The sequence below is a fragment of the Petaurus breviceps genome, unplaced genomic scaffold (assembly GCF_028583685.1).
Source record: "Petaurus breviceps papuanus isolate PSGF00001 unplaced genomic scaffold, PetGlider_PUasm1.0 90925, whole genome shotgun sequence".
NCBI lineage: Eukaryota > Metazoa > Chordata > Mammalia > Diprotodontia > Petauridae > Petaurus > Petaurus breviceps.
In genome coordinates this window covers 37,865,842-37,884,004 of record NW_027187380.1, presented here as the reverse complement: position 1 = coordinate 37,884,004, position 18,163 = coordinate 37,865,842, and the positions used below count along the sequence as shown (strand labels likewise).

General features: G+C 36.7%; 1 protein-coding gene across 1 annotated transcript in view; it reads right to left on the bottom strand.

Moving 5' to 3' along the window:
• Positions 1-2,972: 2,972 nt before the first annotated feature.
• HS3ST3B1 (heparan sulfate-glucosamine 3-sulfotransferase 3B1) overlaps positions 2,973-18,163 on the bottom strand; it is a 41,022-nt gene continuing 25,831 nt past the window's right edge. The window contains 2 exon segments of the mRNA XM_069076002.1: positions 2,973-5,047; positions 5,050-5,453. Of these exon segments, the coding sequence (XP_068932103.1) occupies positions 4,836-5,047; positions 5,050-5,453 (616 nt within the window). The 3' untranslated portion in view covers positions 2,973-4,835.

Below are 18,163 nucleotides of genomic sequence, written 5' to 3'. Positions count from 1 at the left end.
TTAGAGAAGAAAAAGAGATCAAAGGAATCAAGTTAGGCAAAGAAGAGACCAAGCTCTCACTCTTTGAAGATGATATGATGATATACTTAGAAAATCCTAGAGAATCAAGTAAAAAACTACTTGAGACAATAAATAAGTTTGGCAAAGTTGCAGGATATAAAATAAACCCACATAAATCCTCGGCATTCCTATATATTTCCAATGAAATTCAACAGCAAGAGATAGAAAGAGAAATCCCATTTGAAGTTACTGTAGACATTATAAAATATTTGGGAATCTACATGCCAAAACCAAACCCAGGACCTATATGACCACAACTACAAAACACTTTTCACACAAATAAAGTCAGATCTAATTAATTGGAAAAATATCAATTGCTCGTGGCTGGGTCGAGCTAATATAATAAAAATGACAATTTTACCTAAATTTAATTATATATTTAGTGCCATACCAATTAATTTACCAAAAAACTTCTTTATAGAGCTAGAAAAAGGAGTAACAAAATTCATTTGGAAGAATAAACGGTCCAGAATATCAAGGGAATTAATGAAAAGAAAAGCTAGGGAAGGTGGACTAGCTATACCAGATTTCAATCTGTATTATAAAGCAGCAGTCATCAAAACTACTTGGTACTGGCTAAGGAAGAAAGGAGTGGATCAATGGAATAGATTAGGCACACGAGGTTCAGAAGTCAATGACTATAGTAATCTATTGTTTGATTAAACCCCAAGACTCAAGTTTCTGGGATAAGAACTCACTATTTGACAAAAACTGCTGGGAAAACTGGAATATAGTTTGGCAGAAACTGGGCATAGACCATTAATCTTACACCCTATAACAAAATCAAGTCTAAATGGGTGCATGATCTAGGTATAAAGGTTGATACTGCAAGCAGTCTTGGAAAACAAGGAATAGTTAAGTGTCAGATTTGTGGAGAGGGAAAGATTTTATGAATAAACAAGAATTAGAGAACATTGTAAAATGTAAAATGGATAATTTTGACTACATGAAAGTGAAAAGCTTCTATACAAACAAAGCCAATGTAACTAAGATTAAGAGGGAGGTAGGAAATTGGGAAAGAATATTTACAACCTATGTCTCTGACAAAGGACTTATTTCTAAAATATACAGAAATTCACTCAAATTTATAAGAATACAAGTCATTCCCCAATTGATAAATGGTCAAAGGATATGAACAGGCAATTTTCAGAGAAAGAAATTAAAGATACCTATAAGCACATGAAGAAATGCTCTAAATCACTATTGATTAGAGAAATGCAAATCAAAACAACTCTGAGGTACCACATCTCACCAGTCAGATTGGCTAAGGTGACAAAACAGGAAAATGACAAATGCTGGAGAGGATGTGGGCAAATTGGAACACTAATGCATTGCTGGTGGAGTTGTGAACTTATCCAGCTTTTGTGGAAAGCAATCTGGAATTATACCCAAAAGGCTATAAATAATTTCATATCATTTAACCCAGCAATACCACTCCTAGGGTTATATCCCAAAGAGATCATAGAAGTGGGAGGAAGACTCATATGTACAAAAATATTTATAGCAGCTCTTTTTGTGGTGGCAAAGAATTGGAAATTATGGGGGTGCCCATCAATTGGGGAATGGGTGAACAAGCTGTGTTATATGCATGTTATGGAATACTATTGTGCTATAAGAAACAAGGAGCAGATGGACTTCATATTTACCTGGAGAGGCTTATACGAACTGATGCTGAGTGAGAAGAGTAGAACCAGGAGAAATTTGTACACAATTACAGACACAACATATGTGTGATGACCAACTTTGATAGAATGGACTCTTCTCAGCAATGCAATGATATAAGTCAACCCCAAAAGACTCATGATGGAGAAAAATGTGTGCATCCAGAGAAAGAACTAGAAAGAACTGAGTTTATATCCAGATGGAAGCAAACTACCTGACCTTTTTCCTTTTCTTGTTTGGTTTTATGTCCTCTTTACCATTTTTCATTCCATCTGATACAATCCATCTTTATAACCTGACTAATGTATAATGTGAAAGTATTTACAGATCCTATACTTGACTATATGCTGCCATGGAGGGGAAGGTAGAAAGGGGGACAAAATGTGAAACTCAAGGAATTGTGGAATTGAATCTTGTAAACTAAAAGTAAACAAACAAATTTTAAAAATAAATAAATAAAAAGAAAAATGGAAAAAAAATGAAACAGTCATGCCAGCTACCAAAATGCCATGTCTTTCAAGCACTGGATTTGTAAACTCAAATCTCAAAGGGATGCCTAACATTTCATTACTCCATATTCTCACTATAACCTACCTATTGAACTTTTCGTGTTATTTCCCAACTCACTTCTTCTACTGCTCTTAGACAGGTTTCCAGTATCCTTTGCAAATGGGATGCTCAGTCAATTCTTCATGACTTTGCAAACTAGATACAGTCCTTTCAGCTCGTAATTGCATTTTCCCTTATGAGCCAAAAGAGCCAAGAAATCTCCTTGATATTTATCTTCTCAGCCACAGCTCAGTTATCTTTTTGCTACGTACTTGGTTTAACCACTCAAAACCAGATGCTCAAAATTTCTTCCCTGACTCTAAGCATCTCATTTTCAATACAAAGTGTCCAAAGTATAACTCAGTCTCCCCTACAATGGTCTTGATTGATTCAAAGAAGTACACAGACCCAATTTGTACTCAGTTTTAATTTTTTGTTTTGAGTATTTGCACTCAGTCAAGACACCATAGAGAAATGGAGAGTGTGGTAGGAAGAATATGCTAAACCATCTCATACATGTTAGTCAATTTTCCTCAAAAGGTATTAAGACAATCCTTAGCTAGCACTGGGGCTGAAGGTTCAGGCTATTGACATCGTCTCAGTATCTTCATGGGCACTCTGATACTTGACTGGTGGACCACAATGGATAACTTAGGTAAAGGAGTTTTGTTTGCTATATCAACTAAGAATTGAACAATGACTTTCAAATATGTCTCATGTTTATTACGACCAGCCTTTTGCCTTAATCAGTCTTCAATTTTCTCCTTTTTAAAACATGATTAAGTAAGACTTGAAATATTGATTTGTTGTACAGAGTAAATAATCAATTTCTACCACCCAACATGGCTGCCATACAAAGTCAAACCAGGAAAACTTAACATCGTCATTATTATCAAATCATCAATAGTACTTAAACTGGGCAACTACTGGCATTTTAGTAGTTATTGCTTACCAAATTGAAGATCACATAAACAAACAATTCAGAGAATGTGTAATGAAAGATCTGGAACAAACTTCTGGGTATTTAAAAATGATGAATGACATAGAAATAAGATTAAGAAGAGTTCAATAAATATTTAAAATGGGAAGAAAGATAAATTGCACAAAGATAGAGTTGTCAAAATACTGAACAGTTCTGAAAATGGATTTAGATGTTTACTAGCATCTAGGAAGTTAGTCTGGTCACCTTACATATAAAGAAGAAAAAAAAGTTGAATTCTAAACATTGCATCCCATCTCCAGTATTAAGATACATGGATTCAAATTCTATAGCAATAACTTTCAAATGGCAATGTTTTACCACAAAACAAGTGATTTGTCTAAGTAAAAAAAATCCTCCTATGAAGTTCCTGTGAAGAGCTACATACAATATTTTGCCTATTCACATTACACAGTGCAGTATTAATATAGCAATGGCTATTTCTCAGATTCAGGACTTAACCCTAAATCGAATTTAAATACACTTCAGTGTTAATGACAGAATGACCTTCCCTCTGCCTAGAAACCACCTTCTCCTCCTCCCCGCCCCCCCTTCCCCAGACAAAAATAACACCTGTTTTGTCTTTCTCTTTAACATAAAGAACAAGAATTTGAGAGAAAACATGCCGAAATAATAAAAAGCAAAACTTACCAAAAATCAAATTTAAAAAAAAAAGCTTGTACCCAATCTTCCATTAAAATCTACTGCATGAATTCAGGCAAATCCTTCCCATTATTCTGTTTCTTCAGTTATAAAATGACGGAATTTAATTGAATGACTTCTAAGCCCGCTTCCAGGTCTAGGATTGTGTGAAAAGTTACTTTTCACATATTATATTCCAGGCTTCTTGTGGGTGTTTTGCTACTTTTCTTTGCCTAGTGCCAAGTCAGAAAATCATTCTGATACTTGAGAGGGTAGAGCAGAGGATTAAAATTAAATATGAAGTGACAAAGTACACGACTATCATTCAAAGTCAAAACCAAAAAGAATCAAACATCAGAATTCAAGTTTCAAAGGGGCGCTAATGTCCCTGAAGAGGAAATAATCTTCTTGTGCTGATTCCCAGAATACCAGGTGATCTTGGACTGAGCAGAATCTCCAGAGCTAGTTTAAGAATAAATTATTCAGCATTTTTTGAAAAGACGTCACATTATTTGAAAGATTAGCAGCATGAGATATTGACTTCCCAATGATTCTAAGGCATATCTCTGATAATATATAACCCATTAGGAGGGAAGAGATGTGGAAGTCTCCTCAGAAAAGCATGTGACAGACATAAAGGTTGTCAAACTACCTATAGTAACACAAAAATACAAAACTTGTGTTTTTCTTCTTTTCTTTTTAAATAGTATGATTAGAAAATGGAAGCACCATCAATTGTGAGAAAAAGAAAAACAAAATATTTGAGCTAAAGGTGTTGGAATCTTAGTAGGCTTTGATGTTAACTCTCTAAAGAATGTGGCTAGAAAGTTTAGTGCATTAATTACTGATGAATTGAAAATAAATTATTATAAAATAAATATCTGTACATTTTACATATATATGCCCCTGCTTTACATGGTAAACTAGATAGCACTTTTTTTGTTCAGTCCCAGCCAAAGTCATGCCCTGTCATCTGGTAGAACTTCATGTTAAAAGGCCTGTAAAACTCACGGAGTCTCTGGACAACCTCCTGGTTGATACTGGGGTGTGTTCTACCTTTGTTTTTGCCAACGCAGTGGAATTTGCTGTTGCCCTCAGACTTTTTCAGCTAGGGGAAGCCCTTAGTCTTATTAAAGTAAAAAAAAAATTTTGTGTGGCCCTTTTAAGGCCCAGGAAGTCCTGGACCCTTCCAAGTTCTCCAGCTGGGTCACCAATCAGCCTCTCCCCACTCACAAACAGTATCTGTTTGATAGGGAAGTAGAAGAGCCAGTTCTCTAAGTACTTGGCATAGATACCAATCTGCATGGCACTCCAGGATATGTCAATAAGGCCTATAGTTCTGTTTTGGAAAGTTAAACTTTCAAAAGTGGGAATATCAGGGCATTTGGAGAGTGTCTGAATATAGTCTGAGATGGCTCTGGTCACTGGGTCTCGTACCACAACAATGAGCTTGGTATGCTTGGACATAGCTGAGATGCGAGCAGGAGCCTCTTTGGTGACAAAATAAGTGGGGGTTTTCTCCATGGTGATTTGTCCATTCAAGGATCCTGGCATCAGGTCTCTGAAAATAAACAAATGATACACAAGTAAGAAAAAAGTGCTAAAATTACAACCATCTAAACTCCTTTTTCACAATTAGGCTTAAGGAACATGAAAAATAGCATGACAGATTTTTAGGGACTGTATGAGATAGTCTCAGGGATGGATTTCAAAGATTCATGCCACTCTCATGCCTTGTGTATATCTCTCTTCCTGTGATTACATTGATCTACTGTATTCTCATTTATGTAATAAAAATTGTCCCCAATACAAAAAAAAAGTCAAGAAAAAGTACCCATTGTGTATCATTTCTTCCCTATTTTTCTGAGAACTTAAATAATAAATTTTTAGAGATTTCCAGTATGAAAGAGTGGTTTTAAATACATAAAAATCATCTTTTCTTGATATGAATCTATAGGCATCTTTGTAGATAATGAGAGAAATAATCTGATAGAGTTCTACCAAATCAAGTTAGGCATCAATCATTAATTTTCTTATTTATACTTTCTCAATATTTTTCCCATTTCAGAGAACACAAATCACCCCCAAAAGCAGTGTAATACAGTGGTTTGGAAAAAAAACTCACAAGTGGGGTTATTGTCTTGCCAATCATTTGTTCTATGATGTTAGGCAAGTTACTTAATTTCTATAAGCCTATTTCTACATGTGTAAAATAAGGAGATTACACTAAATCATATTCAAAATCCTTTCCAGGCATTTTTCCTATGCTTTCTATAGAAATAGAAAGTAAAAAAGTGAAATATCTAATCTTCCCTTTCTTCCCAGTGGGTTTGCCATGATTAACACTGACAAAATGAGTTCACCTTGATGAGAGTGTTAAGAAATATATGTGAATAGATGTCACAATGGTATCTGTATATTTATTACAGAAGAATATATCGGAAACCTTTATGAACTATACCACAAAGCTTCAGATACAACAGGAAAAGATGTATATGGTATCTATCATATAATTAGCATAACAATGCAGGTAAAGACAACTAATTCATGATAGAAGCATATAATGTCATTTGAGGAGAAAAAGAGGTAGATGCTAGTGATTGGTATCCAAAACAAAAGTTGCAACTGATGTTACTGAAGAATGAAGGAACTTGACTCTCTTCAATTATTTAAAGAGGTACCAATTTATTGCTATACTGCATTATGAATATGAATATAGTAATATTGGAAAAGTTTACTCCAACATCAAGCCTAAATTTATTTCTTTGCAACTTCTAACAATTGTCTGTTTCCTGACTTCTTTCAAGTCCCAACTAAAATTCTACCTCCTACAGGAAACCTTTCTGGATTCTCTTTAAATGTAGTGACTCTCCTCCACTGATTATTTAACATTTATCTTGTATATATCTTGTTTGTACATAGTTGTTTGCTTACTGTCTTGTGAGCTCCTTGACTACAGAGACAATTCTTCTACCCCCAGGACTCTGGTGTCACATAGTAAGCACTTAAATGTTTATTGACTGACTGGTTTTGCCCTTAAGAGTTAAATAAAACATGTCTAGTTTCTTCCCTACATTATTAACCCTTCAAAATGTATCATGTCTCCCTGAGTCTTCTCTAGGTTGAAAAATGCAGTTTCTTTGGAAGTTCTCTGACATTGGTTTTTATTTTGTAATTAAAAAAACTATTTCAAAATGACTACATGCAAAGAAATATCATTAATAATAATGTCTAGCAATTATATAGCATTCTATAATTACAAAGTACCTTATGTGGTGTTTGGAGTGTCTCCAAATATTTCTTTTGGTAGATTATATATTTTACAATTGTATACAAATTATATAATATATATATTATATATAATATATAATTATATATTGTATGTTATATAATTATATATTATATATGATTATATATAATTTATATAAATTATATAATTTACTATTACAATATTATTGACCAAGAACATTATATAGTCTTATCAGTGAAATCCACAGAGGTATGAAAAGTAACTGGTGTAACTATTCACACAGCAAAGGATACGAAAAAATTATGTTGCCAAATTGAGTAAAAATGTTGGAGTGAAAGGATTAAAAGGATGCAGGCTTTTCATCCCACTACCTCATGGGAGAAAAATAAAAAGAAATACAAAAGTGAGGGGAAAATAAATTTTAAAACACATACACACAATTCAAAATAAAAAATAAGCAAAACAGAAGATGGCAGAGTAGAAACAGGACTTTGGTGAGGCTCCAGCTCTTACCTCCTACAATTCATGTAAAAGGTGACTCTGAAGAAACTTTGGAGCTACAGAACCCACAAAATGACAGAGAGAAGCTAACCTCCCACTGAGGACAGCATGGCAGGCCAGCAGCAAGTGGCCAGCACAATGCTCTGGGAGCTTACCCAGGCCCTGCACAAGCCCAAGCAGGGGTTTTAGCCCCAGGGAGGGCCTGACCAGCTGCTGGCTACAGGGACTTTAGATCACCAGCAGCTGTGGTGGTTTCCAGAATTATCAACACATAGATGCTAAGGACACAGTGAAAGGTCAGTGCAGTGTGGACTTTGGGAGCCAGTAGTTGAGAGTGTGGTTGGCCTCTGCACCTGGGGGCAAGAAGCCACTGAGGAGACTCAGCTGTGCAGGCACTGCCATGTGGCAGCTTCAGCTCCTGGTCTGCAGTTTTTAGGAGGACCAAGCTACCCGTCTGAGGTGTAATTGCTCTTGTTTAACCTCCTTGGATCTGGATTGCAGTCTAGGGTGGAGGTCCTGGGGTGTGTGATCAGCTTGCCAGAGTGTGTGGAGGCTTCAGATAGAGGACCCCACTAATACCTCGGCAGCTGAGAAAAACCCAGCATTTGGTATGAAGCTCCACTGTCTGGAAGCAGAGTCCTACTGTGAAAAAAAGCCCCAAAGTCAAGTAACTGAGAGGCAACATGAGCAAAAGAGGGAAACAAAGTAAACAGAGAAATTCAACTTTGCACTCCTATTTTGGGGACAAAAATGATCAAAGCATGGAACAGGAGGAAGACAGTGAAGTCAGAACTCCTGCACCAAAAGCTTCCAAGAAAAATATGAGCTGATTACCAGCCATAGAAGACCTTAAGAAGGATTTTGAAAATAAAATAAGAGAAGTGGAGGAAAAATTGGGAAGAGAAATGAGAACAATGCAAGAAAATTATGAAATGAGAGTCAACAACCTGACTGAAGAAAATAACACCTTAAAAAATAGACTAACTCAAATGGAAAAAGAGGCTCAAAAAGGCAATGAGAGGAAGAATGCTTTTAAAAGACAAAATTGCCACATGGAAAAAGAATCTCAAAATCTCACTGAAGAGAATCATTGCTTCAGAATTAGATTGGAGCAAATGGAAGCAAGTGACTTTATGAGAAATCAAGATACTATTAAACACATCCAAAGAAATGAAAAAATAGAAGGCAATGTGAAATATCTCATTGGGAAAACCACTGACCTGGAAAATAGATCCAGGAGAGAGTATGTAAAAATTATTGGACTACCTGAAAGCCATGATCAAAAAAGGAACCTTCATCCTTCAAGAAATTCTCAAGGAAAACTGCCCTGATGTTTTAGAGCCAGAGGGCAAAATAGAGGTAGAAAGAATCCACCAATCACCTCCTGAAAAAGGTCCCCAAAAGAAAACTCCTAGGAATATTATAGCCAGGTGCTGGAATTCCCAGATCAAGGAGAAAATATTACAAGCAGCCAGGGAGAAACAATTTGAATATTGTGGAAACACAATCAGGATAACCCAGGATCTGGCAGCTTCTACACTGAGGGATCGAAGGGCTTGGAATATGATATTCCAGAGATCAAAGGAGCTGGGATTAAAACCAAGAATCACCTACCCAGCAAAACTGAGTATCATGTTTCAGGGGAAAATATAGTCATTCAGTGGAATAGAGGACTTTCAAGCATTCTTGATGAAAAAAACATAAAATTGAATAGAAAACTTGACATTCAAATACAAGAAGCAAGAGAAGCATGAGAAGGTAAACAGGGAAAAGAAATCATAAGGAGCTCATCAAAGTTGAACTATTTACATCCCTACATGGAAAAACAATAATTGTACCTTATGAAACTTTTCTCAGTATGAGAATAATTGAAGGGAATAGAAATGTGTATATATAAATACACACACACATAACATATATGTCTATATAGGAGGGTATATGGATGTATGAATACATATGTGAATGTGTGTATATATGTGTATAGGTATACATAAATAGAGGGCACAGGACCAATTTAACAGGAAGGGATGATACTTACACGGTAATATTAAAAGGTGAGAGAGGAATATAATGAGAGGGGATGAGGAGAGACAGAATGGGGTAAACTATCTCATATAGAAGAGGCAAGGGGAAATAGTCACAATGGAGGGGAAGAACAGGAAGGCAAAAGGGAATGGGTCAACCTTATTCTCATTGAATTTGGCTTAGGCAGGGAATGACATACACACTAAATAGGGTATCTCACCATCCAGGAGAGTAGGGGGAGAAGGGAATGAGAGGGGGGTTATAGAAGGGAGGGCAGGCTGGGGGGAGAGGGAAGTTGGAAGCACCCACTTTTGAAAAAGGACGGATCAAAGTAGAGAATAGAACAAGTGGAAGGTGGGATAGGAGGGAGGGAAATATAGTCAATTTTTTGCAATATATCCATTATTGAAATGTTTTGCATAGCTACACATATACAACCTATACTGAATTGCTCATCTTCCCAGTAAGGGTGGGTGACAAGGGAGGAAGGGAATCAATCTGGAATTCAAAGTTTTAAAATAAAATGTTTTATACATATATATATATATATATATATATATATATATATATATATATGACATAAAGATATAGAGATAAAGACATAGAGATATAAGACATATAAGACATAAAGACATAGAGATCCACTATGCCCTACTGGAATGTCAGAGGGGATGTGGGAGAAGATATGGGAGAGAGCAGATTGGAAGAGGCATTATTTTGGGGGTGGTGGGTAGGGGAAAAATGGGGAGAAAATTTGTAACTCAAAATCTTGCAGAAATGAATGATGTAAACTAAAAGTTAATAAAGCATTTGATTAAAAAAATAAGCATAACAAAGAGTAGTGGCATGATTATTAAATGCTATAGGATAACTAAATTGACTGAAGTACCCAGAATCAATGGAAAATAAAAAATAAAATGAGCAAGACAACTTAAAAGATGTTGTAATGTCAAGCAAAGAAGTACTTAGCACCTTCTTTCAGTTAGTTAATTATTTAGTACCTTGTTTCATTTCAAGTTTCTTTTGAGCCTTGCCCATGATTATATCAAGTCTTTGTTAAGAAACAGGACTTGTGAAATCTACAGTGGGAAGAACTTGATGATGCAACAGAAAGGGGTGGAACAGGGAGGAGCTAATGACTACACATAAGGAGAAGTCCAAGCTGGGAGAGAGCAGAAATGAGAAGGGGAATGTGGTGGTGGCCAGGCACTTGTTTGTCTGTTCTATCTGTGTTGATTTTTGTTTGTGATACTTTGTGCAGAAGCCCTGGGACCTTACTGGAAGCCCTGTAAGAGGATTTTTCTTGTTGTATGTTTACAGAAGTCCTGTAGGAAGGTTTCAGATGTCCTGGGACTGTACTGATGATGTGTATTGAGTTCTCAGACCTTGTTGGTGGGTCTGTGTTGATTTCACAGGCAGATAGGAAATTGATGATGATGCTAGCAATACATATGAATGTTATTGTGGCTCTGTTAAGCTTTGTGTTCCTAGAAACAGAAATTGTGAAGGACTTGAGGTGGACTGGATACTGTGAGCTTCAATATTGAACTGGACAAGGATCTGAGAACTGCCTACCTGTGAATCCAGGTGACAATTGGGTAGATTCAGGCAGGAGCTGGACCCATGGAAGAAAAACCATGGAATTTGGGAAGCAGCCTTGAATCAAGATGAAAAGACCTCCTGACTGAGCTGACATGAGATCATGATTTACTGTGGCCTAGGGGTGGGAGAACTTTGTACTCTGTACCTTGTACCTCTTAAGGATGATTGAGTTAATGATGATTGGAAACTAATCTCCAATCAAGAAGAAAGAGGATTTTTTTGACTGAGAAATTAAAACAATGTGACCTAGGGGTGGAGAAATTTGACCTATGTACTTTGTTTCCCTTAAATAGTCTTGATTTTTAAGGATAATTGAGTTAAGGACTTACTGAATGATTGCACTTTATGTCCCTTAAGGAGGTTTGGTCCTTAAGGATGATTGAGTTAAGGATTTACTGAATGATATCTTTTGCTTAAAATTATGTGGCCACTTTGGTTATAAGTTGTTATGTTATAACAATGTGAATGCTGTACTTTGGTTTCTGTGAATGTTTTGCTTTGATTTACTGCTGAATAAATAGAGAGATCACTATACTATGTGATTAGAACCTTAGAGCTATCCACAGTAGCAGTCCTCTGGAAAGCTGCGTGTGCTTGACTTTACAGATTTCTCAATTACATCTTTTTTTTTAAAGTAAAATTGAGAGTGAACTACTAGACTGTATAAAAATAGTCTGAAGAAAGTAAAATTCCATGAGGAAACTGAGACTCAAAGCCATTCAAAAGAAGAAGCAATAATGAATAAAATGGCCAATATGGATGATAAAACATAAAAAACTCAGAAAAATTCATAAATGCAATCAATAGACTTACTCCAGTGGAAAATAATATTTCAACAAATATAATGCAAAGTGAGTGGAAATTATCCAAGCTGTTAAAAAAAACTTAAATGACAGATTTGGAGTATAGGTCATGATACAGCAAGCAATCTCAGGATTACTGCTATTCTGTATTACTTAGAATAAAAAGCAATTTACTATAAGGGATATGAAATAATAATGAATCAATTAAAGAAAATTTCTGAGAACTGGCTAAAATAACTTATGAAATACAAATCAAGGTGCATAGACAAGGGTGGAATCAAGATGGTGGAGTGGAAGCAGGAAAATCCATGAACTCCCTCCACAACCACCTCCAATACCTGTAAAATATGAATGTAAACAAATTTTAGAGCTACTGAACCCACAAAGTGACAGAGGGAAACAAATCTCCCACTGAAGTCAGCTTGGCAGGCTTGCAGCAAGGTTCTATCACACAAAGCTGGGAGCCAAGCACAATCCCACGTGAACTGCCTGCCACCAGAACCAGGGTGGCTGCAACCAGTGGTACAGACTACCTGGAGCCAACTTCAAGAGACTTAATCACCAGCAGCTGTGGCAGTTTCCAGACTTCTCAACCCATAAACACCAAAGAGAAAGTAAAAGGTCAGTGAGGAACTCTGTTGGAGCTGGGTGATGGAAAAGTGTGGTCTGGCCCCTGCCCTAAGAGCAAGAGGTGGTGGAGGTGCAACAGCCATAGCTGCTGACACATGGCTGCCTCCAGAGCTCCTGGCCTGCAGATCATACAGGGACAAAGAGACCATTCAGAGGATAATCACTATTGCTTTGATCTGCTTGTATCTGTATCACAGCCTTGGGTGGTGGTCCTGGGGTGTGTGGCCAGTGTGCTAGAGATTGGAGTGTCTGTAGAGAGGATGCCCTCCTCATAGCTCTGACAACATTTGTGAAAACCCCAATGATTTGGGACACAGCTCTCTTCACTTTGGAAGCAGAGTTCTACTGTGGCAAAGAACTAAAAAATCATGTAATTGACTGGCAGCATGAGCAAACAAAGGAAGCACAATCAGAGCATAGAATCTTTTTTGGGGGGGGGGTGTAGCAGCAAGCACCCCAAGCATCCTCAGGGTTTGCTGCCACCACAGGTTCTTGGATCTCCTTTGATAAAGGAAAGCAACTCAAAATGGGTTAACAAGCTTACTTTAATCAGTCAAACATATATCATTTACCTCGTTCAGGGGAAAAAGGTCAGCACCCTGAACTCCAAAGTATACAGGCAGAATTATCAAGACAGAAACAGATCAAGTAGACAGCTTTCCAAGCTGTCCAACCATTACATCCATACCAAATCAAAATCTGGGTTTCAACATCTGGATTTTTCAAAGCCGGGGGGCTCTGGACAACGGCTTCCCAGAGTCCAGATCAAATCACAGAACACTTCTCAAAGTGAGCCCCAAAACAAAGCTACACATCAGGGCTTATATAGCCTTCTCCTGGCTCAGAGAATGTACCTAGAGAGACTTATACGAACTGATGCTGAGTGAGAAGAGTAGAACCAGGAGAAATTTGTACACAATTACAGACACAATGTATCTTTGATGAACAACTGTAATAGACTGGACTCTTCTCAGCAATGCAAGGTTATAATTCAACCCCAAAAGACACATGATGGAGAGAGATGTCTACATCCAGAGAAAGAACTAGAAAGAACTGAGTTTGAATCCAGTTTGAAGCAAACTACCTGATCTTTTTCTTGTTTGATTTTGTTCCTCTTTCCCATTGTTCATTCCATCTGATACAATCCTTCTTTATAACCTGACTAATGTCTAATGTGAAAATATTTGCAGATCCTATACTTGATTGTATGCTGCCATGGGGGGAGGAGGGAGAGAGGGAGAGAAAATTTAAAACTCAAGGGATTGTGGAACTGAATCTTGTAAACTAGAAGTAAACAAATTAATAAAGACCAAAAAATTTTAAAAAGAAAAGAAAAATTGCCCCTATTGTTCTAGAACCAGAATGCAAAATAGAACTTGAAAGTATTCATCAATCACCTATTGAAAAAGATCCCAAAGAGGCGGCCAGGTAGCACAGCGAGTAAGAGCACCGGCTCCAGTGTTGGGATGACCTGGGGATCAAATCTGGGCTCAGATACTCAGCACTACACCCAGAAATAACTGGCCGTGTAACCTTGAGCAAGTTACTTAACCCCAATTGCTTAAAAAATATCCCCAAAAGAAAACTCTTAGGAATATCATAGCCAAATTCCAGAGTTCCCAGGTCAAGGAGAAAATATTACAAGCTGTCAGGAAGAAACAATTTGAGTATTGTGGAAACACAATCAGGATAACATACAATCTAGCAGCATCTACACTAAGGGATCAAAGGCCTGGAATAGGATATTCCAGAGGTCAGAGGAGCTAGGATTAAAAAAAAGAATCACCTACCCAACAAAACTGAGTATAATGCTTCAGGGGGATATATGGCCATTCAATAAAATAGAGGACTTCTGAGTATTCTTGATGAAAAAAAACCAGAGCTGAACAGAAAATTTGACTCTCAAATACAAAGAAGCAAGAGAAGCATAAGGAGGTAAATAGGAAAAAGAAATCATAAGGAACTTACTAAAGTTGAACTATTTACATTCCTACATGGAAAAATGATCATTGCAACTCATGAGACTTTTCTCAGTATGAGGATAGTTGAAAGGAATATATGTGTGTATGTATACGTACATGTGTATGTATGAATATATACATATATATGTATGTATAGGGGTGTGCATTGTGTATAAATACATATGTGAGTGTGTGTATATGTGTGTACATTATACATAGTTAGAAGGCACAGGATCAGTTCAATGGGAAAAGATACTATCTAAAAAATAAAATTAAGAGGTGAGAGAGGAATATAATGAGAGAAGGAGAAAGGGAGAGATAGAATAGGGCAAATTATCTCATATAAAAGAGGCAAGAGATAACTGTTACAATGGAGGGGAAGAGCAGGAAGTTGAAAAGGAATGAGGCAACCTTACTCGCACTGAATTTGTCTCAAGGAGAGAATAATCTACACATTCATTCGGGTATCTTACCTTACAGGGTAGTAGGGGGGAAGGGATAATAGGGGGGATGATAGAAGGGAGGGCAGATTGAGGGAGAGGGTAGTTAGAAGAACACACTTTTGAAAAGGGACAGGGTCAAAGTAGAAATAAAATAAGTGGGGGGCAGGATAGGGTGGAGGGAAATATAGTTAGTCTTTCACAATGTAACTACTATGAAAACATTTTGCGTTTTACATACATGTACAACCTATTTTGAATTGCTTGTCTTCCCTGTGGGGGTGGGTGAGGAGGGAAGAAGGGAAAGAATCTGGAAACCAAAGTTTTAAAAACAAATGTTAAAAAAGTGTCTTTGTACCTGCAACTGGGAAATAAGATATATAGGCACTGGGATATAGAAATCCATCTTGCCCTACTAGAAAGTTAGAGGGGACATGGGGAGGATATAAGAGAGAACAGATTGAGGGAAGGGGGGTATTCAGTAGGCTTGTTATCTTGGGGTAAGGGGTAGGAGAAAGATGGGGAGCAAATTTGTAACTCAAAATCTTATGGAAATTAATGTTGAAATTCAAAAATAAATGAAAAGAACAAAACAAAATAAAATAAAATACAAATCAAAATCATTTGCAAAAGTCCCAAATAAAATGGAACTTAATAATGGGCATTTGTGGACATAGCATAAATTTCAACACAAAAACATTAAGAAAAATACAAACTGGTGTGGCTAGGTGACGCAGTGAATAGAGCACCAGCCCTGGAGTCAGGATGACCTGAGTTCAAATCCTGCCTCAGACACTTAACTAGCCGTGTGACCTTGGGCAAGTAACTTAACCCCAATTATCCTCCAAAAAGGAAAAAAAAGAAAAATAAAACTGCTGAAAGATGACTTACAAAAATTTACTTACAAAGGTAAAATAAGCAGAGTTGCAATAAATTTTAGAAGTAGAATAAGAGGAGGATTGTGGGAAGATGACAGAATAAGGCAGAAAATTACATGACTCTCCCAAATCCCCCCCAATAACCTAAAACAACACCTCAAATTGAATTTTAGAGCAGCATTAATAATAAAATATCCCAATGAAGCAGTCATCGATTTAAAGATAATTTAGGAGGACATTAGGAAAGACCTGATCTAGCAGAGTGATGGTCTGGGTGGGAGCAAAGTGCAGACATAGTGGATCAACAGACAGTAAGATTTTGGGGCAGATGTGTCAGCGGCAACCAAGGCTTTGGGGTAAGTGGGAGTTGGGGGTGGGTGACTGATCGGAAGAATATTGTGGGGGCATTGAAGAAAGGGCCCAGGTCTGTTGACTGGAAGAAGCCTCAGGCTATTGCTGTTGGTGAGAAAGGGCAAGCACAAACAGGTGAATGCAATCACAGAGGGACAGGGGCCCTCTTCCATCTTCCTGGATGGAGAGGACTGGTTGCAGTCACTCTCAGGAGAGTAGAGTCTCTGGTTTTAGTTGCGTGGCAGAGGGGCAAACTGATTCTTCTAGCAATAAGTTGGTGGTACATTTTGGGGATCATAGGGAGTGATTGTTTTCTTTGGCAGCAGAGAAGAGTTCCTGGTCTTGGCTCAGGGGTGGAAAAGAGTACTTGAGGTTACTCATAAACCAAAGTATAAGCCAGAAGGGCAGTGACATAGCACATTGGAAGAACTAAAAGGTTAAGCATGTTCAGATAGAGCTCTGAAAATAACAGCACAAAAACCTGAAGCCTGAGAAATCATCCCTAATACCCCAGGAGCAGAGCCTGACCCTAACATAAAGTTAACAGCTAAGAATTAGGCCATAAAAATGAGTAAACAACAGAAAAAGAGCCTGACCACAGATAGTTATTTTGGTGATACAGAAGAACAGGGTTCAATCTCAGATAGACAATGAAGTCAAAAGAGCTACTTGTAAAACTTAAAAGAAAATTGTAAAAATGTCACAAGCCCAAAAAGAGTTCTTGGAAGAGTTTAAAAAGGATTTTAAAAATCAAATAAGAGAGGCACAGAAAAAAATAGGGAAAAATAATTGTCATGAAACTTTGGTTTGCAACCAAGAATAGTGTACCCAGAAAAGCTGAGTACAAGGAGGGAAATGGATATTTAATAAATTAAAGGACTTTTCAGACATTCTTGAGAAAAAGAGCAAAACTGAACAGAAATTTCACTTTCAAATATAAGAATCAGGAGAAACATAAGAAGGTAAACATGAAAGACTAAATATAAGGGATTTTAAAAGGTTAAACTGTTTACCATCTCATGTGGGATAATAATTGTAGTTCTCAAAAATTTTATCATTATTATGGTAGTAAGAAAGAGTGTACATAGAGCATTTGGGTTTGAATTTATTATAATTTATTATCAGGAAAAAATTGGGTAGGGAGAGGTAAAATAGATTAAGTTATCTCATAAAAAGGTGTGTGAGTGAAAGAATTTTTGTGGTGTAGTGGAGAATTGGGTGGAGGGTGGGCAGTTTAGGAACTTAATTCTCATTAGAACTGGGTTAAAGAGGGAATAACATAGGTGCGTTTACACATTTATGCAACTGATGTAAATGAGAGAGTAAAAATGAAGTAATATCAACACTAAAACATATATGGACCAAATTTTATAGCATTGAGATTTATAAAGGAAAAAGTAAATGAATTATAGGTGGAAATAGATAACAAAAGTATAATACTAGGGACTTCAACTGCCTCCTCTCAAAACAAGATTAATCTAACCAAAAAATAAAGAAGAAAAAAGTCAAGGAGATAAATAGAATCCTAGATAAGCTAGATATAATGGATATCTGGAGAAAACTGAATACACACTAAATAATATAATTTTAAAGAAAGAGTAGGTAAAAGAAAAAATAATACAAATAATTTTATCAAATAGAATGATTTTATACACAATTTATAGAGTGTAGCAAAAGTGGTAATAAAAGGAAAATTTTTATCTTTAAATGCTTACATCAATAAAATAGGGAAAGAGCAAATCAGTGAATTGAGTATACAATTTTAAAAACTAGAAAGAAAGCACATTAAAAATCCCCAGCTGGGGGTGGCTAGGTGGCACAGTGAATAGA